The 22,879-nt window shown below is 42.6% G+C and overlaps 2 protein-coding genes across 2 annotated transcripts in view; both read left to right on the forward strand.

Moving 5' to 3' along the window:
• LOC110493298 (SWI/SNF-related matrix-associated actin-dependent regulator of chromatin subfamily D member 1) overlaps positions 1 to 16,430 on the forward strand; it is a 38,575-nt gene extending 22,145 nt beyond the window's left edge. The window contains exons 7-12 of the mRNA XM_036950919.1: positions 2,940 to 3,101; positions 3,564 to 3,661; positions 6,972 to 7,107; positions 10,303 to 10,425; positions 12,311 to 12,412; positions 14,635 to 16,430. Of these exons, the coding sequence (XP_036806814.1) occupies positions 2,940 to 3,101; positions 3,564 to 3,661; positions 6,972 to 7,107; positions 10,303 to 10,425; positions 12,311 to 12,412; positions 14,635 to 14,688 (675 nt within the window). The 3' untranslated portion in view covers positions 14,689 to 16,430. The remainder of the gene's footprint in view (positions 1 to 2,939; positions 3,102 to 3,563; positions 3,662 to 6,971; positions 7,108 to 10,302; positions 10,426 to 12,310; positions 12,413 to 14,634) is intronic.
• A 456-nt stretch (positions 16,431 to 16,886) lies between these two features.
• LOC110494817 (glycerol-3-phosphate dehydrogenase [NAD(+)], cytoplasmic) lies at positions 16,887 to 22,448 on the forward strand. The gene is made up of 8 exons (XM_021570149.2): positions 16,887 to 17,041; positions 18,432 to 18,609; positions 18,896 to 19,036; positions 19,274 to 19,412; positions 19,898 to 20,010; positions 20,528 to 20,764; positions 20,964 to 21,070; positions 21,821 to 22,448. Exons 1-8 carry the CDS (start codon positions 17,001 to 17,003, stop codon positions 21,915 to 21,917), a joined length of 1,053 nt encoding a protein of 350 aa, XP_021425824.1. The 5' UTR covers positions 16,887 to 17,000; the 3' UTR covers positions 21,918 to 22,448.
• Positions 22,449 to 22,879: the final 431 nt, after the last annotated feature.

The raw sequence follows: 22,879 nt of genomic DNA on the forward strand, positions 1-22,879 counted from the left end.
GCCTGTAAACACACAGTCCAGTTCATAGTGAATGATGACAGGCCCTACTGCCTGTAAACACACAGTCCAGTTCATAGTGAATGATGACAGGCCCTACTTCCTGTAAACACACAGTCCAGTTCAGAGTGAATGATGACAGGCCCTACTGCCTGTAAACACACAGTCCAGTTCATAGTGAATGATGACAGGCCCTACTGCCTCTAAACACACAGTCCAGTTCAAAGTGAATGATGACAGGTCCTACTGCCTGTAAACACACAGTCCAGTTCATAGTGAATGATGACAGTCCCTACTGCCTGTAAACACACAGTCCAGTTCATAGTGAATGATGACAGACCCTACTGCCTGTAAACACACAGTCCAGTTCAAAGTGAATGATGACAGGCCCTACTGCCTGTAAACACACAGTCTAGTTCAAAGTGAATGATGACAGGCCCTACTGCCTGTAAACACACAGTCCAGTTCAAAGTGAATGATGGCAGGCCCTACTGCCTGTAAACACACAGTCCAGTTCATAGTGAATGATGCCAGCCCCTACTGCCTGTAAACACACAGTCCAGTTCATAGTGAATGATGACAGGCCCTACTTCCTGTAAACACACAGTCCAGTTCAGAGTGAATGATGACAGGCCCTACTGCCTGTAAACACACAGTCCAGTTCATAGTGAATGATGACAGGCCCTACTGCCTGTAAACACACAGTCCAGTTCAAAGTGAATGATGGCAGGCCCTACTGCCTGTAAACACACAGTCCAGTTCATAGTGAATGATGCCAGCCCCTACTGCCTGTAAACACACAGTCCAGTTCATAGTGAATGATGACAGGCCCTACTGCCTGTAAACACACAGTCCAGTTCATAGTGAATGATGACAGGCCCTACTGCCTGTAAACACACAGTCCAGTTCATAGTGAATGATGACAGGCCCTACTGCCTGTAAACACACAGTCCAGTTCAAAGTGAATGATGACAGGCCCTACTGCCTGTAAACACACAGTCCAGTTCATAGTGAATGATGACAGGCCCTACTGCCTGTAAACACACAGTCCAGTTCAAAGTGAATGATGACAGGCCCTACTGCCTGTAAACACACAGTCCAGTTCATAGTGAATGATGACAGACCCTACTGCCTGTAAACACACAGTCCAGTTCATAGTGAATGATGACAGACCCTACTGCCTGTAAACACACAGTCCAGTTCAAAGTGAATGATGACAGGCCCTACTGCCTGTAAACACACAGTCCAGTTCATAGTGAATGATGACAGACCCTACTGCCTGTAAACACACAGTCCAATTCATAGTGAATGATGACAGGCCCTACTGCCTGTAAACACACAGTCCAGTTCATAGTGAATGATGACAGGCCCTACTTCCTGTAAACACACAGTCCAGTTCAGAGTGAATGATGACAGGCCCTACTGCCTGTAAACACACAGTCCAGTTCATAGTGAATGATGACAGGCCCTACTGCCTCTAAACACACAGTCCAGTTCAAAGTGAATGATGACAGGTCCTACTGCCTGTAAACACACAGTCCAGTTCATAGTGAATGATGACAGTCCCTACTGCCTGTAAACACACAGTCCAGTTCATAGTGAATGATGACAGACCCTACTGCCTGTAAACACACAGTCCAGTTCAAAGTGAATGATGACAGGCCCTACTGCCTGTAAACACACAGTCTAGTTCAAAGTGAATGATGACAGGCCCTACTGCCTGTAAACACACAGTCCAGTTCAAAGTGAATGATGGCAGGCCCTACTGCCTGTAAACACACAGTCCAGTTCATAGTGAATGATGCCAGCCCCTACTGCCTGTAAACACACAGTCCAGTTCATAGTGAATGATGACAGGCCCTACTTCCTGTAAACACACAGTCCAGTTCAGAGTGAATGATGACAGGCCCTACTGCCTGTAAACACACAGTCCAGTTCATAGTGAATGATGACAGGCCCTACTGCCTGTAAACACACAGTCCAGTTCAAAGTGAATGATGGCAGGCCCTACTGCCTGTAAACACACAGTCCAGTTCATAGTGAATGATGCCAGCCCCTACTGCCTGTAAACACACAGTCCAGTTCATAGTGAATGATGACAGGCCCTACTGCCTGTAAACACACAGTCCAGTTCATAGTGAATGATGACAGGCCCTACTGCCTCTAAACACACAGTCCAGTTCATAGTGAATGATGCCAGCCCCTACTGCCTGTAAACACACAGTCCAGTTCAAAGTGAATGATGACAGGCCCTACTGCCTGTAAACACACAGTCCAGTTCATAGTGAATGATGACAGGCCCTACTTCCTGTAAACACACAGTCCAGTTCATAGTGAATGATGACAGGCCCTACTGCCTGTAAACACACAGTCCAGTTCATAGTGAATGATGACAGGACCTTATAGCAAATGGCTTATTTGCATATAGGCCTACTGTAGCTATGATGCACCGCTCTGAGTCCGGTCCCGGACAAGACAGGCTTTTATTAGGTTTTATTTACTGCAGTGTCTATTATTTGTCCAAATGTTACGGCCACTTTCCCACTCTCTATATTTGCAATAGAATTTTCTCAAATGCCTGACTATAACGTCATTCCCAAACATTCAATGAATTTCTGAAAGCAAACACAGACATGGTCATTTACACCTTTTCAGAAATGCATTGAATGGGGTATATATGAACAGATTTATATATGATTTAATGTTGATTTAAAAAAATAAAAAAAACACTCAGTTACATTTTAAATGGTGTCATGTTGATGTTCTGTTCATTTTTTATTTATTTATTGAATTCAATATGAACCAGGTGGTTTTGGCAGCAGGGCCTTTCTATATCTCTCCCAAATACATTCTTGTCATTTGAGTCTCTCTTCAGAGACTTTTCAATTTGATGGTGTAATGTCACTGCTAATTTCACCTCTCCATACCTTCCCCTTTCCCAGCCCCCTCAGTTCAAGTTGGACCCTCGCCTGGCCCGTATGTTGGGGATCCACACCCAGACCAGGCCGGTCATCATCCAGGCACTCTGGCAGTATGTTAAGACCCACAAGCTGCAGGACCCCCACGAGAGAGAGTTCATCAACTGTGACAAGTACCTGCAGCAGGTGAGAGTTCATCAACTGTGACAACGACCTGCAGCAGGTCAGTGAGCAGCAAGTGGCCCCGTGTGGCTTAGTTGGTAGGGGATGGCGCTTGTAACGGCAGGGTTGTGGGTTCGATTCCCATGCGGGACCAGTACAAAACCGTGTCCTATGTTCACAGCTGGAAGATACAAGGCTTTCTTAGGGAGAGTATCTTTTCCCCACGTTTTGTATCTGTAATGTTAAGGCACAGTTAAATAATCTAATGGACGTTCTGCAATGTAATTTGCCATTTCATAATCTTTATGGTTAAGGGTAAATGGGCCAGGGAATATTGTCCTGAGCCTAAACACACTCTAGTCCTACAACAAATAGCAATCCTTATTAACTCTCCAAAGCTGAAACATACACCGCACAATACTGAATCTTTGCATGTCTGGTTCTTCAGTAAATTAATAAGGTTCTGTTTTATCTATTTTGTTCTAGATCTTTGAGACTCAGCGTATGAAGTTCTCTGAGATCCCCCAGCGTCTCCATGCTCTCCTGATGCCTCCAGAACCCATCATCATTAACCATGTCATCAGGTAGGCCTCTAACCCATTTTTAACCATGTCGTCAGGTAGGCCTCTAACCCATTATTAACCATGTCGTCAGGTAGGCCTCTAACCCATTTTTAACCATGTCGTCAGGTAGGCCTCTAACCCATTATTAACCATGTCGTCAGGTAGGCCTCTAACCCATTTTTAACCATGTCGTCAGGTAGGCCTCTAACCCATCATTAACCATGTCATCAGGTAGGTCTCTAACCCATTTTTAACCATGTCGTCAGGTAGGCCTCTAACCCATCATTAACCATGTCATCAGGTAGGCCTCTAACCCATCATTAACCATGTCATCAGGTAGGCCTCTAACCCATCATTAACCATGTCATCAGGTAGGCCTCTAACCCATCATTAACCATGTCATCAGGTAGGCCTCTAACCCATCATTAACCATGTCATCAGGTAGGCCTCTAACCCATCATTAACCATGTCATCAGGTAGGCCTCTAACCCATCATTAACCATGTCATCAGGTAGGCCTCTAACCCATCATTAACCATGTCATTAGGTAGGCCTCTAACCCATTATTAACCATGTCATCAGGTAGGCCTCTAACCCATCATTAATCATGTCATCAGGTAGGCCTCTAACCCATTATTAACCATGTCGTCAGGTAGGCCTGGTAGGCCTCTAACCCATTATTAACCATGTCGTCAGGTAGGCCTCTAACCCATTATTAACCATGTCGTCAGGTAGGCCTGGTAGGCCTCTAACCCATTATTAACCATGTCGTCAGGTAGGCCTCTAACCCATTATTAACCATGTCATCAGGTAGGCCTCTAACCCATTATTAACCATGTCCTCAAGTAGGCCTCTAACCCATTATTAACCATGTCGTCAGGTAGGCCTGGTAGGCCTCTAACCCATTATTAACCATGTCATCAGGTAGGCCTCTAACCCATCATTAATCATGTCATCAGGTAGGCCTGGTAGGCCTCTAACCCATTATTAACCATGTCGTCAGGTAGGCCTCTAACCCATTATTAACCATGTCATCAGGTAGGTCTCTAACCCATTATTAACCATGTCGTCAGGTAGGCCTCTAACCCATTATTAACCATGTCGTCAGGTAGGCCTCTAACCCATCATTAACCATGTCATCAGGTAGGCCTCTAACCCATCATTAACCATGTCATCAGATAGGCCTCTAACCCATCATTAACCATGTCATCAGGTAGGCCTCTAACCCATTATTAACCATGTCATCAGGTAGTTCTCTAACCCATCATTAACCATGTCATCAGGTAGGCCTCTAACCCATTATTAACCATGTCATCAGGTAGGCCTCTAACCCATTATTAACCATGTCCTCAAGTAGGCCTCTAACCCATTATTAACCATGTCCTCAAGTAGGCCTCTAACCCATTATTAACCATGTCGTCAGGTAGGCCTGGTAGGCCTCTAACCCATTATTAACAATGTCGTCAGGTAGGCCTCTAACCCATTATTAACCATGTCGTCAGGTAGGCCTCTAACCCATTATTAACCATGTCATCAGGTAGGCCTCTAACCCATCATTAATCATGTCATCAGGTAGGCCTGGTAGGCCTCTAACCCATTATTAACCATGTCATCAGGTAGGTCTCTAACCCATTATTAACCATGTCATCAGGTAGGCCTCTAACCCATCATTAATCATGTCATCAGGTAGGCCTGGTAGGCCTCTAACCCATTATTAACCATGTCGTCAGGTAGGCCTCTAACCCATTATTAACCATGTCGTCAGGTAGGCCTCTAACCCATTATTAACCATGTCGTCAGGTAGGCCTCTAACCCATTATTAACCATGTCGTCAGGTAGGCCTCTAACCCATCATTAACCATGTCGTCAGGTAGGCCTCTAACCCATCATTAACCATGTCATCAGGTAGGCCTCTAACCCATCATTAACCATGTCATCAGGTAGGCCTGGTAGGCCTCTAACCCATTATTAACCATGTCATCAGGTAGGCCTCTAACCCATCATTAACCATGTCATCAGGTAGGCCTGGTAGGCCTCTAACCCATTATTAACCATGTCATCAGGTAGGCCTCTAACCCATCATTAACCATGTCATCAGGTAGGCCTGGTAGGCCTCTAACCCATTATTAACCATGTCGTCAGGTAGGCCTCTAACCCATCATTAACCATGTCATCAGGTAGGCCTCTAACCCATCATTAACCATGTCATCAGGTAGGCCTCTAACCCATCATTAACCATGTCATCAGGTAGGCCTCTAACCCATCATTAACCATGTCATCAGGTAGGCCTCTAACCCATCATTAACCATGTCATCAGGTAGGCCTCTAACCCATTATTAACCATGTCGTCAGGTAGGCCTCTAACCCATCATTAACCATGTCGTCAGGTAGGCCTGGTAGGCCTCTAACCCATCATTAACCATGTCATCAGGTAGGCCTCTAACCCATCATTAACCATGTCATCAGGTAGGCCTCTAACCCATCATTAACCATGTCATCAGGTAGGCCTGGTAGGCCTCTAACCCATTATTAACCATGTCATCAGGTAGGTCTCTAACCCATTATTAACCATGTCGTCAGGTAGGCCTCTAACCCATTATTAACCATGTCGTCAGGTAGGCCTCTAACCCATCATTAACCATGTCGTCAGGTAGGCCTCTAATCCATCATTAACCATGTCATCAGGTAGGCCTCTAACCCATCATTAACCATGTCATCAGGTAGGCCTCTAACCCATTATTAACCATGTCGTCAGGTAGGCCTCTAACCCATCATTAACCATGTCGTCAGGTAGGCCTCTAACCCATCATTAACCATGTCGTCAGGTAGGCCTCTAACCCATCATTAACCATGTCGTCAGGTAGGCCTCTAACCCATTATTAACCATGTCATCAGGTAGGCCTCTAACCCATCATTAACCATGTCGTCAGGTAGGCCTCTAACCCATTATTAACCATGTCATCAGGTAGGCCTCTAACCCATTATTAACCATGTCATCAGGTAGGCCTCTAACCCATTATTAACCATGTTATCAGGTAAGCCTCGTCACTAGGGTCGACGCCTCGTTTTGTCCTCGTCACTAGGGTCCAGAGTGTTTGCGTGGTCCGGGGAAAAACTCTGGGCCCTTTTTTATAACTCGAAGCTCAGATCAGATCTCATTGCCTACGGAATTGTTCCAAGTGTTTCAAGAACCACATTAATATGATATAGAACTCTTCTGAGATGTGCAGCGTGATTGCAAGAAATGACAATCTGGACTCTGCATGAATTAAATTCTGTCTCTACAGATAGACGACTGCATGATCTAACTCTCTCTCTCTGTGTGTCTACAGTGTGGATCCCAACGACCAGAAGAAGACGGCCTGCTATGACATCGATGTGGAGGTGGACGACACTCTGAAGACCCAGATGAACTCCTTCCTCCTATCCACCGCCAGCCAGCAGGAGATAGCTGGCCTGGACAACAAGGTATGTATGGAGCTCATAGTTGAAGTCTTCCGTGTTTCATTGGTTTTCAAGGGACTGAATCTAGCCTAGAACTTATGGTAAGATATTCTGAGGCTGTGTGACTGAGGCAATAAACAGCTGTTCTTCCACACTCTTTTTTTATTACACTCTGCTATTGTACAGAGACGGTGGAAGAGTGGGAAAATAGAGGTGAACTAGGAACAGACTGTACAGAGAAACTCTCTGAACCTGAAATCAAACAACAAATAGACAGCCCTCCTCCCCCTCTCCAACTTCCAGCAGCCTACTTCAAGGTCAGACTGTTAATACAGAATAAAGAACAAGACCCCACAGGATGGACTCTGACACACAAACACACACACTGTCACTAGCATTGGCTACATGTCGCATTGCTGTGATTGTAGAGGGAGCAGAGCTGAGGTAACTAGTGCAGAGTAAGGTCAGAGAGACCCTGGCTAGCTGCTGTGGCAAAGGCCAACGAAACACAGCAAATTTTACAAGACAACTGTCACGGTACTACTTGACTGAGTGAGGAGCACTCGATAACATAATGTCCCTACTACAGTGACTACAGATGAAGTTTAGCTGGCTAGCTAAATCTGGAAGATTTTAAAGAAGTATCCATTTGCATTGTTTAGGGCCTGATTCATTTATTTTGTTGCCTGATTATTATTTTTTTCCTTTCACCAAATTCTGTTTTCTTTTTGTTTTTCCAGGTTTCAGTTTTTCCCAATTTGTTTTTTGTATGTTTTTGAGCTCAAATGAGCTTTTAAAAATGAGCCCATAAATCTAAGCCCTGTCTACACTGGGGGGGGGGGGGTATCCTACTAAACTACATGTACTTGTTTTAAGCAGGTCACACCAAGGATCATTTAGCTATTTGATTTGGAATGTTAAGACCCCTTGAAGCATTAAAAAAATAATAATAATTGTATAAAAAAAAATATATATAAATCAAAAATACAATAAAAGATTAATGTTTTCATTTGGCCTTACTGCTATTAGCCCCATACCATTTTGGGAGTATTTTATTAGGATCCCCATTAGCTGTTGCAAAAGCAGCAGCTACTCTTCCTGGGGTCCACACAGAACACAGAACACAGAACATGACACATAATACAGAACACAGAACATGGCACATCATACAGAACACAGAACACAAAAAACAGAACACAGAACACAGAACATTATATAATACAGAACATCATTAGACAAGAACAGCTCAAGGACAGAGGTACATCAATTTTAACAAATGCAATGAATAACAGATTCTCCCCCCCCCCCCCAAAAAAAAAAAAAACTAAAGTAAGTTTGTTCTGAAGTGTCTGTCCTATATCTAAGAGATAAGAAAGATCGGGAACCTTTTTTTTTTCTCTCTTTTTGTTATTTAACCCCATATTTTTGGCACTAAAGTCTCCATATAAACTTCCATTCATTTTTTAAAATCTTGTACCGGGGGACCCTTCCTTCAGACGAGTCTTGTGAGGCCTGTGGATCACAGATGGAACATACTAGTGTGCAGCCTTAACTGTTCGGACGCTACAGATGGAAGTTGGCAGATTGGCTTGTACCGACTTCAGACGAGTCCCAAGATGCTTGTGGGGGACGTGGAGCAAAACGGAGAACACCTTGGTGTTCGTGGGAGTCTCATCTCTCCATAGGGGGGGGGGGGGTCATAATAGTTTGTAGGCTGTTCAAGACACTACAGACGATTTTTGTGAGAAGTCTCATGTAGTCTGACAAACACCGCTCGAGCTCTTTCACCGCAGATGCGAAATCATCCAATACAAAAAAAAAACATATCTTATTATTATTTTATTATGCTGATTTAGATAATTAGGCGCCGACATCGACTCTAGGGGGTTAATAGATAAACAACTAAATTGGATGGTGAAAGTCCACAAAAAAATGCTTAAAACCACATCAAGAGACCACGTTTGAGGTCTGGGAAAAAACGGATCTTTTATTTTATTTTGTAGTTCCCCTTTAATTTCCGGTGTGCGCCTATCACGAGGCTGCTGTTTAGTTGTGTTTCTAGCATGATGGTCGAGTTGGCAACACAAATACCCAGCGGATTGATTCAAATAATCCTGTTTTATCCGGCAGAATGATATCATGAGCTGCTACGGCTGCGTTTTGACAGGCAGTCAATTCTGATCTTTTCCCCACTAATCGGTCTTTTGACCAATCACATCAGAAGGGGGGGGGGGGGTGTCAAAATATCAATTACTAAAAGAAATCTCTGAATTGTGCTGCCGGTCTAAATGCCGTCTGTAGATAACGTTTAACTGAAGGTTTTTGACAAAGCCTTTCCATCTACCTTGACTGTTTTCATTACTATCATCGCTAACGGTAGACGTGTGCACCCCCGTACACAGACGGGGGCATTCTCGATGCCTCTCCAGAAAGTTGTAGGAAATACAAATTACTGGTGCATTCTGGGCTAATAAATGTGCAATACATTAACCTGTTTCCCTACTAAGTACAATACATTGTTGAATTCCTTTAAAAAATGATGTTTGTGTGGATTCCGTCCGTGTTCTCTGCATCGCAGATTTTATAGGGCCTTAATGTGTGTCCCTGTACAAAGCCAAGTAACTCTACTTAATCCATCTTGGTTTGGATGTCCATCCAGCAGTATTTTCCCCGTTCAGATCCATAAAGGCGTCAGCTTGCTTCAGTTTGGCTGGCGCCTAGACGAACCGAACTCCCTTAAAAAGACCTTAAAGAAAAAAGCGGCCAATAGTACTGTTTGTCCATTTTTAAAACGCCGTCGCCAGTATACATTTCCTCCTCAAAATAGTCCAAATTAATCTTAAGAACTCGAGAAATCTGTCATTCATTTTTTTTGTCATTCTGCGACAAGATCTTTGTGTGTTTTGATGCAGTATTTTTCAATGAAAAATGTTGCATGATAACGAGTCCTCTTATCGTTGAATGACGACAAATACTTTATTGAAGAATCCCTACTGTTGGACCCATCACCGACGAAGGGGGGTTGAAGTCTGCTTCGAACTTCGGCTTGCGTCCAGGAAAAACTCACCAAAACTAACAAATCCGTCACAAAATGTCGTCGTATATGCTCGAACTCTACTGAACTGTTTCGGGTTGGGAAGCATGCAGACGCCTTAAAACGATAGTGTATTTAAATGTTGAACTAGGCTTGACCCTCGGATCTCTCTTCTTCCCCTGTAGATCCATGAGACCATAGAGACGATCAACCAGCTGAAGACCCAGAGAGAGTTCATGTTGAGCTTCGCCAGAGACCCCCAGGGCTTCATCAACGACTGGCTGCAATCACAGTGCCGGGACCTCAAGGTACACACACACACAGACACAGAGAGAGAACATCGGGGCTTTATCAATGGCTGGCTGCGGTCACAGTGCAGGGAACTCTAGGTAACCTAACAGGAAAACACCTCTCTATGGGACCTCAAGGTAAACTATGAACTGAACTCTGGTGAACTGGTGCTTCAGATGACGAAATGAGGCCCCCCATGTGTGGGGGAGCAGCAATGATGTGTACAGGCCTCTTTTCTTAACTTACAAGGTAACTCAAACGGCTCTGTGTGCTGCCCAGTTACTGATTACACTTTACATAATACCTCCCATCTGGGTCATGTTCATTAAGAAGAGAATGCATTGAAATTAACTAAAATGGAGAGGTACTACTTGAACTTGTCCAATAAAAACACAGATTGTTGTTTTCTTTTGCAAAGCATTTTGCTCTGTGTCTTACTGAACATGACCCTTTCCTTGTGTAGTAATAGACTTAGTTAGCCGTTAGCACTAGCTAACTGCCATGTACGAATGTTAGCTATTAACACAGTCTAGCTGCCATTGATGTATGTTAGCCGTTAGCACTAGCTAGCTGCCATGGATATATGTTAGTCATTAGCACTAGCTAACTGCCATGGATGTATTTTGGGCGTTAGCACTAGCTAACTGCCATGGATGTATTTTGGGCGTTAGTACTAGCTAACTGCCATGGATGTATGTTAGCTGTTAGTACTAGCTAACTGCCATGGATGTATGTTAGCTGTTAGTACTAGCTAACTGCCATGGATATATGTTAGTCATTAGCACTAGCTAACTGCCATGGATGTATTTTGGGCGTTAGTACTAGCTAACTGCCATGGATGGATGTATGTTAGCTGTTAGTACTAGCTAACTGCCATGGATGTATGTTAGCTGTTAGCACTAGCTAACTGCCATGGATGTATGTTAGCCGTTAGCACTAGCTAACTGCCATGGATGTATGTTAGCCGTTAGCACTAGCTAACTGCCATGGGTGTATGTTAGCCGTTAGCACTAGCTAACTGCCATGGATGTATGTTAGCCGTTAGCACTAGCTAGCTGCCATGGCTGTTTGTTATCCATTAGCACTCGCTAGCTGTTCCACATGTAGTGTTTTGTTCAGCTGATTCTTGGAGGAGGACCAAACACCACACTGACTGGACTGCCAATGACAACGAAACCAAGGGGTGAATCTAGTTGAATCCAGTCCAAAGTTCATGGATATTTCTTCTCCCCCCTGAAAATGCAGCCTTCCGCATGGTTACCTGGCGCCCAGTAACCTTAGTTGTCCTTATGCAAGAACATGCCAGAGTGAATGAAGATGTGTTTTTATGAAGCCTGTGGCATGCTTCCCATTCGAAACAGTTTGGTCATATACTAGGTCGACAATTGTGATGTTTTTGTTCGTTTTGATGTTCTGCTGTTAATTTTTTTTCTGGCTGTTAGAGCACACAATATTATTTATTGAAGAAAGTCTTAAGTTTTTGGTACCTGAAGTCTATGCTCATTCGTCTGTGATTGGCCAACAGTAATACTCCTAGTTGGAGTGGCAATGAATTGTTTGTTGGCATTCAACGGGAGACAGATTTATCTTAGATTAATTAAGACTATTTTGAGGAAGTGTATACTGGCTATGTTGCTACGGCGTCTCGAGGGACAAACATTAATATTGCTGTTTTTTTTTTTTTTTTTTTTTCAAGCAAAGTTATTTTAAGGGAGTCCTGCTAGCAGCAAACCAAACCTAGTATGCTTTACACAGATGGTTTACTTGTATGAAAAGATAAATATAGATAACATGCATGATGCTTTTAGTGCGTAAACAACAACACATTATGCCTGTAGACTTTTTAATGAAGTGTCACTAAAAGTTAAACGTTTCTAATGTATATGTGATTATTTTTTACAGACTATGACTGATGTTGTTGCGAACCCAGAAGAAGAGAGGAGAGCCGAGTTCTATTTCCAACCCTGGGCCCAGGAGGCCGTGTGTCGTTACTTCTACTCCAAGGTAACCTCCTCACCTCTCTCCATTCTGTATGTTGCTACTTCTACTCCCAAGGTAACCTCCTCACCTCTCTCCATTCTTTATGTTGCTACTTCTACTCCAAGGTAACGTCCTCACCTCTCTCCATTCTGTATGTTGCTACTTCTACTCCCAAGGTAACCTCCTCACCTCTCTCCATTCTGTATGTTGCTACTTCTACTCCCAAGGTAACGTCCTCACCTCTCTCCATTCTGTATGTTGCTACTTCTACTCCCAAGGTAACCTCCTCACCTCTCTCCATTCTGTATGTTGCTACTTCTACTCCAAGGTAACCTCCTCACCTCTCTCCATTCTGTATGTTGCTACTTCTACTCCCAAGGTAACGTCCTCACCTCTCTCCATTCTGTATGTTGCTACTTCTACTCCAAGGTAACCTCCTCACCTCTCTCCATTCTGTATGTTGCTACTTCTACTCCCAAGGTAACGTCCTCACCTCTCTCCATTCTGTATGTTGCTACTTCTACTCCCAAGGTAACGTCCTCACCTCTCTCCATTCTGTATGTTGCTACTTCTACTCCCAAGGTAACCTCCTCACCTCTCTCCATTCTGTATGTTGCTACTTCTACTCCCAAGGTAACGTCCTCACCTCTCTCCATTCTGTATGTTGCTACTTCTACTCCCAAGGTAACCTCCTCACCTCTCTCCATTCTGTATGTTGCTACTTCTACTCCCAAGGTAACGTCCTCACCTCTCTCCATTCTGTATGTTGCTACTTCTACTCCCAAGGTAACCTCCTCACCTCTCTCCATTCTTTATGTTGCTACTTCTACTCCAAGGTAACGTCCTCACCTCTCTCCATTCTGTATGTTGCTACTTCTACTCCAAGGTAACGTCCTCACCTCTCTCCATTCTGTATGTTGCTACTTCTACTCCCAAGGTAACCTCCTCACCTCTCTCCATTCTGTATGTTGCTACTTCTACTCCCAAGGTAACCTCCTCACCTCTCTCCATTCTGTATGTTGCTACTTCTACTCCCAAGGTAACCTCCTCACCTCTCTCCATTCTGTATGTTGCTACTTCTACTCCCAAGGTAACCTCCTCACCTCTCTCCATTCTGTATGTTGCTACTTCTACTCCCAAGGTAACCTCCTCACCTCTCTCCATTCTGTATGTTGCTACTTCTACTCCCAAGGTAACCTCCTCACCTCTCTCCATTCTGTATGTTGCTACTTCTACTCCCAAGGTAACCTCCTCACCTCTCTCCATTCTGTATGTTGCTACTTCTACTCCAAGGTAACGTCCTCCCCTCTCTCCATTCTGTATGTTGCTACTTCTACTCCCAAGGTAACCTCCTCCCCTCTCTCCATTCTGTATGTTGCTACTTCTACTCCAAGGTAACCTCCTCCCCTCTCTCCATTCTGTATGTTGCTACTTCTACTCCCAAGGTAACCTCCTCACCTCTCTCCATTCTGTATGTTGCTACTTCTACTCCAAGGTAACGTCCTCCCCTCTCTCCATTCTGTATGTTGCTACTTCTACTCCCAAGGTAACCTCCTCCCCTCTCTCCATTCTGTATGTTGCTACTTCTACTCCCAAGGTAACCTCCTCACCTCTCTCCATTCTGTATGTTGCTACTTCTACTCCCAAGGTAACGTCCTCACCTCTCTCCATTCTGTATGTTGCTACTTCTACTCCCAAGGTAACGTCCTCACCTCTCTCCATTCTGTATGTTGCTACTTCTACTCCAAGGTAACCTCCTCACCTCTCTCCATTCTGTATGTTGCTACTTCTACTCCAAGGTAACCTCCTCACCTCTCTCCATTCTGTATGTTGCTACTTCTACTCCAAGGTAACCTCCTCCCCTCTGCCATTCATTCCCCATGAAGGGTCATCATTGCTGAGTCATACCACCCAGTTTTTATGCCCTACTAAATACTTACAATCATTATCTAAGGGAGATTTTTAATTATACTTTATTTTACGGTGCTGTTCCCACTGCTATTTACCTAGCATTACCTGCTATTTACCTAGCATTACCTGCTATTTACCTAGCATTGCCTGCTATTTACCTAGCATTGCCTGCTATTTACCTAGCATTACCTGCTATTCCTTTCACTTATAACACATGCTCTAAAGTGCTCTATGAAATTGAAAAATTGGATTACCATTTCTGAAATGTAATATTGTTCTTTATCTACATGTTTAATCTCTTCATTTTTTTTGTGTTCCTTTAAAATGTATTTCAGGTCCAACAGAGGCGTCAGGAGCTGGAACAGGCCCTGGGCATCAGAAACACCTAGGCCAGATGAAGTCAAAGAAAAGCAGGAAAAGAAGTGGCTGTTCTCTCTGGGAGGACGAAAAGAGAAGTTTTGGGACATTCATATTTATAAATACACCGCTGATTTTTTTTTTTTGCAAAACGCTTAGATAAGACATCTTAGATATATAGACTGCTTTACTGCTGATGGTAACTGTAGGATATATTTTAACATCAACTAGCAGCTGTTATGGTTATGTATAAATGTTTGATTGCTACTTACTTTTTTTTATATTTGTCCCATTGTCCCGCTAAAATATATTTTGACTTATTTTCTTTCAATGGTCTATCTCTGTTTAACCCCCAAAGCATTTATTTTCTGTGCTGAACTCTCTCACAGATCTTGAATCTATATATTCAGGCCTAAGTGAGGTTGAAATTACCCCCAACTAAGTATTGATGCTACTTCACAATAACTAATATTTGGGTATTTTTAAGTAAGGGGCTTCAATTAAAGTTGTAACATTTGGCCAAGGTGAAAGAGCATTGGGTTAATTTTAAATGCTTGGGACTATCCATCTACCCCGCTCTGAGTCCAAACTAACTCATAACTGATCAGGTGATCAGCCTACACACACTACCATTCTGCCTTTGGTCTGGAATTGATATTCAGTGTTTGTTTGGTATTGATAGGGTTGTGTGAGTATTCCGTGGCCTTTTATTGGCCCGCTGGCTGATCGTTTCTTACCGAGATTATTTTAAATGCTTCTAGAATGTTGTGTACCTCCAAAAAAATTATACTTTTAGAATCTTGTGTGCTTCAACATTCCCCTATGAACACTTCAAAGCATGGTAATGACAGGCAAGGCTGTACAATGTTGTGAAACGTCACTATATTGGTTAGTTAATCATTTAAGTGGCCTTTCCATTTTAAACTATTTTGGTGGAGCTTTGTTTGTATAAAAACTAAAAAAAAGTTTAGAAAGTATGAGGTCTTGTTTAGTTAGAAGTAAAGAATATTAAGGAAGTAGTGTTTAGTAGTAATTACCTCAAGTCGATCTAGTTTTGTAAATAAGGAACAGAATAATCTGATGTGAAGGGGAAAATGTCTGTTTTTTTTTAAAGGACATGCCATCAATTTGACTCATTGTCTAATGCTCCGTTTGCCCAAGACGTTCCCCCTCAAGTGACCCCAATGGTTTAATCCAGAATATTCTCTATAACCTAGCAGCAAGTTGCAGTTGTTTGTTGGTCCTGTGTGGAAGAGGGAGAACAACGTTTTAGGCTTCTTACTGTTCTGTTCAGATGAATTCCTCTGGGTTTTCCTTCTTTATTTGTTAGTGTGCAGAAGCTATCAACACCTTTTAGGAAGAGAAGCGTTAGAGCTGGGTTCACTTTTTAGCTGTGACATTCACGAATTTCAGCTTTTTTTGCTAGCATGGTAGACGGCTTTAGGCTTGTAGCTATTTCTGTTTAGATATGACATGTAGAGGATGTAAGAAGCTTTATCGTTGTGCTCAATTCAGTATCTGTTCAGTAAGTTCATTTAAATACATATATTTTCAATGGGTATTTTTATTTTATTTTTCCAATAGTTGAGTGTAATTTCAATCAACGTGCTGATTTAATGCTGAATTGACCCCAAACCTGTAAAAGGGATGATACTGTTGACTGATTTTTTAAATCTTCAGACATTAATTGTATTTTTTATTTCATGGACCAAACCTATTTTCCTCCTGTATGTTTTGAATCTCGTGCTATAATAAAGGAAGTCGTCAATGATAACTTCTCGGTTGTGAATTAATTATTTAAAGTTGAACCATTTGATGCACAAACTGGCGTTCTTACCATTTTTAAAGATGTTACCTGCCTAAGTGCTCACCTCAGCATCACCGTTTAGTTCTGATACCACACACCTGTTTCGTTGCTGTGAGAAGTGGGGTGATTCAGCAGAGGGTATAGTATAACAACCAGGGGGACGATCTGGTCACTGACCTGCAGGTCAGCATATCGTGTTCATAGGATAAGGAGTTTAGACATAGATATTGCTTCAAACTTTTTTTGCTCTTGACATTATCCTAATCATTCTTGGTCAAAGACTCACCTCTCCGAACATTGAGATGTGCTAAAGGACACGATGTGAGACTCCTTCCTAACGCAACACATTGTTCCTAATGGGATTAGAAGTGGTCCTCTTCCTGACCGCGCTGACCAATAGCTACGAGGGGGCGTGACCCAGACGGTCTGCTAGACCACGTGTCAGGTATAAATACATTTCGTCTCGGCTTCAGACGCGTCTCGCACCAAGCACTTCAGGAGAAGCTACAGACACCGTGGACTATCGCACTGTACACCATGGCACTCAAGAAAGTATGCATCATTGGCTCTGGCAACTGGTAAGCATTTTTTATATTAATTCATTCTAAACATATTTAGCTCTTTCTGAGTTGATGATGCAGAATGATCTTAATGCACACGAGAGGGCAGTTTTTGCATGTCAGCGGTTTTCAAATGCCTCACTTAAGGGACTGTAATTTGAGGCGGTGATTACACTGTGAATCTTTGGATCGGTTGTGTATCACGTTTTAGGTCGTAGAATTGAAGCTGTGAGTGTATCGAGTTTGTGTTGTTTTTTTGCTCGATGTGATCTCACCAGAAAAAAGATGACAGTTTGAGAGATAGGCCTACAGTAAACTGCTGTTACCCTGTTCGTGTTAGATTTTCCCTGATTTCCTTGTTGCTTTATTAGACCAGTAATAATAATACGATTTGTAATTGTCTCAATTGGGCCAATGGTGATAATGCAACATAACTGGGGCAAATATCAGAATTTAATTTATAATCTCAATAGAGTTGATTTAATCTAGTAGATTTGCTGGATTATTGACTGTTCAGCCACAGTGACTGCATCGGACGTTTGGCTCATGCAGAATGCAGTTCAACTCCTTATAGTTTCTCTCTCACACACTCACACAAAAGGGCTGATCATATCATATTATGTGATGAACTTGAAGGGTGGTGGTGGTGGTATGTCCAGCAGCCATGCTGCTATTTCTATTTTTTTTTAATGTAACCTTTTATTTATTTAACTAGGCAAGTCAGTTAAGAACTAATTCTTATTTTACAATGACGGCCAAACCCTCCCCTAACCCGGACGACGCTAGGCCAAATTGTGCGCCTCCTATAACAACAAACGCTTTGAACTACTGCACTGCAGGGCCTTGGATTGACTTCCTCGGGAATGCTCTTATGTTCTCTGAGGTTGTGTTTTATTGTGTTGTTATGTAGGCTTACTAGTACAATGGGGGGATAGTAGCTGAATCAATATTGAGTTGTCTGATCTTTAAAATAACTCTTGCCTCATTGATTGACGTAAAATAATGTTTGAGTAAATACTACTCTGCCATTACACTCATTAGGAGTGGTTTATATTCATTATAAACAGTGAATGTTAAATTATTGACTCAATAATAATTTGAGTCCACTTTTTAAGAATGAATTATGACAATTTTCTTCCCTGATCTCTCTCCAGCATCTGTTACATAATATGCGGTGCTAGAAAGCTTAACTGATTGGCAGCAGTGAGAGACAGGCTTCACTAACCAAATACAATTGCAAGACATTCGACATCCTACCATCTCACTTGCTAGCCTGTTTATCTCTCAAAGTGGGATTACCTCACTGGGTCTTGCACCCAGAGTAATTTCTTAAGATCCTAAAATGTGGAGAACATGACTGAAACAATATCACTGTTTGAAATGGACACCTTTTGTTTCACATCCACAGGGGCTCTGCCATTGCCAAGATTGTAGGCGTCAATGCAGGAAAGCTTGACGTGTTCGACACGACAGTGAACATGTGGGTATTTGAGGAGACCGTGAACGGACGTAAACTCACAGAGATCATCAACACAGACCATGAGAACGTCAAGTACCTGCCCGGACACAAGCTTCCCCCAAACATCGTAAGACTCATTCATTTTAGACATTCAAAATACTCTGGGGAAAAAATGGTGTGTTAATAATTTTAGAAGTAACCCAGAACCAAATCTCTTGTGCAGCTAACATAACATTTTATACAGTTTGTCACGATAGAAAACACAACAATGCATGTATCACCTTTTCGGTTCAATAAAAAAACAAATTTGATTATTACCTGATTATTAACAAATCATTACCTAATCATTTATTATTACCAACTGTTAGATCTGCCACACATCCACCCGATGAATCTGTCTTCGCCCCGTGTAGGTGGCTGTTCCAGAGGTGACGGATGCTGTGAAGGGAGCAGACATCTTGATCTTCGTTATTCCACACCAGTTCATCAACAGAATCTGTGACACCATCAAAGAACACATCAAGAAGGATGCTGTGGGCATGTCTCTTATCAAAGTGAGTGTTTTTTTTGCTTTCAGGGCCTGTTTTGAATAAAAGCCAGCAGCAAACAATTACCTTTTTGAAGGGCAAACTTCTGATTGAATTTACAGAATTTAATACTGCTGCTTCTGATTGTTGTTTGTTGCTGTAAATAGGACGATGAGGCCTACATTCCTGGTGATCGGTTGTTGTAGGATGTCGATGAGAGGGAGATGATATGAATAGACGTATCCATGGTGATCTATGTTTCAGGGTGTGGATGAGGGGCCAGAGGGGTTGAAGCTGATCTCTGATGTCATCAGAGAGAAGCTGGGCGTCACCATGACGGTGCTGATGGGAGCTAACATAGCCAACGAAGTCGCGGAGGAGAAGTTCTGCGAAACAACAATCGGTAAGGGGTGTGTGTTTGGTTGTTTAGGAAAATAGAACACAGTATATCTCTGACCATTAAAATAGCATGTCAATGCTTTTGTGCTACATAAGTAAAGATCAATGTATTTCATGATTTTTTTTTTTTTAATAATTGTTTTAATTTAATCTTTAATTTAACTAGGCAAGTCAGTTAAGAACAAATTCTTATTTACAATGACCGTCTAGGAACAGTGGGTTAACTGCCTTGTTCAGGGGCAGAACGACAGATTTTTACCTTGTCAGCTGAGCATTTCAATCTAGCAACCTGGCCCAACGCTCTAACCACAAGGCTACCTGCCACCTCTACACTCTAACCACAAGGCTACCTGCCACCTCTACACTCTAACCACAAGGCTACCTGCCGCCTCTACACTCTAACCACAAGGCTACCTGCCAACCCCAGGTATGGTATTAAAGATATTTTTCACCTGTAATAATTGTCCATGTTTTGTATTCGTTACACAGGGTGCAAGAACAAAGAGTGGGGCCCCATCCTGAAGAAACTGATGCAGACCACGAACTTCAGAGTTACCGTGGTGGAGGAAGCTGATGTGGTAGAGATCTGTGGCGCTCTCAAGGTGGGCCTTTAGTTACGCAGGAAGGAGAAAAGTGTTACAATGTTCTAACCGGAATGGGGAGGCAGGGTAAGTCCAGTGGTCAGAGCGTTGGACCAGTAACCGAAAGGTTGCAAGATCGAATCCCAGAGCTGACGAGGTAAAAAAAAATCTGTCGTTCTGCCCTTGAACAAGGCAGTTAACCCACTGTTCCTAGGCCGTCATTGAAAATAAGAATTTGTTCTTAACTGACTTGCCTCGTTAAATAAAGGTTTTTAAAAAATATATATTTAAAAAAGTGGAAGGAGGAAACAGACACTGAGGATTTAAGGGGAAAAAAATGCTGTTGATCGTGTGTGTATTATAGTGTGTATTATAGTGTGTATTAATATGTGCTCAAACAAAGGAGTGTAATGTACCAGACGTGTTTCAGTCATGTTGACCATCGTCAGAGAATCTTTTAAGATAAATTGCTTTTTAGATTTCTATTTACAGATGAGATCGTAATGGTTTAAAACGATCTCTTCTTCTCCCACCCCAGAACATAGTGGCGGTAGGAGCAGGGTTCTGTGACGGCCTGGGCTTCGGAGATAACACCAAGGCGGCGGTAATCAGACTGGGGCTGATGGAGATGATTGCCTTCGCCCGGATATTCTGCACCGCTGGGCCCGTCTCCCCCGTCACTTTCCTGGAGAGCTGCGGCGTCGCCGACCTCATCACAACTTGCTACGGCGGACGCAACCGTAAGATCGCAGAGGCCTTCGCCAAAACCGGAAAGGTGCTGTGAGGAGTGTGGAAAGAATTTGTCATACCCGTTGTCGTCGATATTCTAAATGTTAAAATTTCTCTCTCGTGTGTCCCCTCTCTCTCTCTCTATATATATAAATCTATATAAATATATAAATATATATATATATATATAAATATATATATCTCTCTCTCTCACTCTGTCTTTGTATTGGTGTCTCCCTGTGTAGACTATTGAGGAGTTGGAGAAGGAGATGTTGAATGGGCAGAAGCTCCAGGGTCCGGCCACTGCAGCTGAAGTCAACCACATTCTGAAGAAGAAGGGCCTGGTGGACAAGTGAGTTACATTTGATGAGTTTGCCTTCAGAATCTTCTGAGAGTGAGTTGTGTTCTTAATTGATCATCCAATGACATGTAATGACAAACCACCCTTATAACCTTTTCACACTACTGAGCCAAACTGAGCTGATACATTAATAGAAAATAAAAGTGAAAGTCACCCAGTAAAATACTACTTGAGCATAAGTCTAAAAGTATTTGGTTTTAAATATACTTAACTATCAGAAGTACATGTAATTGCTAAAATATACTTAAGTATCAAGTAAAAGTACTAATCATTTCAAATCCAAATTCAAAACCAGAGGGCACCATTTTCTTTTTAATTTTCGGAAAGTAAATGAAGTGTGTTCAGTAAGTCCGCCAGATCAGACGCAGTAAGGATGACCAGGGATGTTCTCTTAACGCGTGTTAATTGGACCATTGTCCTGTCCTGCTAAGTATTCAAAATGTAACGAGTACTTCTAGGTGTCAGGGAAAATGTATTGAGTAAAAAGTACATGATTTTCTTTAGGAATGTAGTGAAGTAAATGTAAAAGTTGTCAAAAATATATATATAGTAAAGTACAGATACCCCAAAAAACTACTTTATTACTTTAAAGTATATTTACTTAAGTACTTTACTCCATTGTGTATATATATATATATATATATATACTGTAAGCCAGTACGGTTTGGGTTGGCACTTTGGTGTGAATCAGGCATTTTTGTTTTAAAACTGAAACTGATATCCCAGCTTTCCACCTTCTAGGTTCCCCTTGTTCAATGCTGTCAACCAGATCTGTTTCCACGGACACCCCGTCAAAGAGTTCATCACCTGTTTGCAGAACCACCCTGAACACATGTGACTGACTGAAAGATGCTGGGACGCTTTAAATGTTGGAACCAGCCGAAGGAGGCGAGGCTGACGAGGAGCGGGTTGGACGATGATTCCACCTCATCTAAATGTCTAAATACTACGGAGTGGACCACAAAACACCTCAGAAAGAGAACTTCTCAGTCAAACCGACCTCTGGTTCTGGGCTGCTGTAATATGCCACTACAATATCATCAAAAATACCGTTTGTTCCGACTGATTCTTAAGTTGTTATTGGTCTTGTTGCCACTAGGTAATATGTCAGATTTTCCAAAAAATACATTTTGTTTAGAAGAATGTCCCTTGGCCTTAAACAGGTGAATTGTCTTCTGAGAGGGGAAGGTCTATTTTTGTGTAAGTTGCATTTTCCATAGTCGGCGAATCCCACACAAAAACACATGAAAGAAGTGCCTTAATCTACTTTTTGATCCAGTCACTGGTAAATATTTGTCTTGCGAACAGATTTTATTACCTTGTTATGTTTGACAAAGGACTTGAATAAACAACCGTTATTCACTGCTTATCCCTGGTTACCGCCTTCATTATGTTATCTCTCTCTCTCTCTCTGTCTCTCTGTCTGTCTCTCTCTCTCAACTTACTCTCTCTCTCTCAAATTTCTGTCCCTGAACAAAGGGGGGGTCAAAGTCAAAAGTAACAGTCAGTATCTGGTGTGGCCACCAGCTGCATTAAGTACTGCAGTGCATCTCCTCCTGGACTGCACCAGATTTGCCAGTTCTTCCTGTGAGATGTTACCCCACTCTTCCACCAAGGCACCTGCAAGTTCCCAGACATTTCTGGAGGGAATGGCCCTAGCCCTCACCCTCCTATCCAACAGGTCCCAGACGTGCTCAATGGGATTGAGATCTGGGCTCTTCGTTGGCCATGGCAGAATACTGACATTCCTGTCTTGCAGGAAATCACGCACAGAACGAGCAGTATGGCTGGTGGCATTGT

This window comes from Oncorhynchus mykiss, chromosome 17 (genome assembly GCF_013265735.2).
Source record: "Oncorhynchus mykiss isolate Arlee chromosome 17, USDA_OmykA_1.1, whole genome shotgun sequence".
NCBI classification, from domain to species: domain Eukaryota; kingdom Metazoa; phylum Chordata; class Actinopteri; order Salmoniformes; family Salmonidae; genus Oncorhynchus; species Oncorhynchus mykiss.

Coding starts and splice junctions, on each gene's coding strand:
- LOC110494817 (XM_021570149.2), top strand. CDS start 17,001: ATGGCACTCAAGAAAGTATGCATCATTGGCTCTGGCAACTG. Junction 18,610..18,895: donor ACAAGCTTCCCCCAAACATC/GTAAGACTCATT, acceptor CGCCCCGTGTAG/GTGGCTGTTCCAGAGGTGAC. Junction 19,413..19,897: donor GTTCTGCGAAACAACAATCG/GTAAGGGGTGTG, acceptor TTCGTTACACAG/GGTGCAAGAACAAAGAGTGG.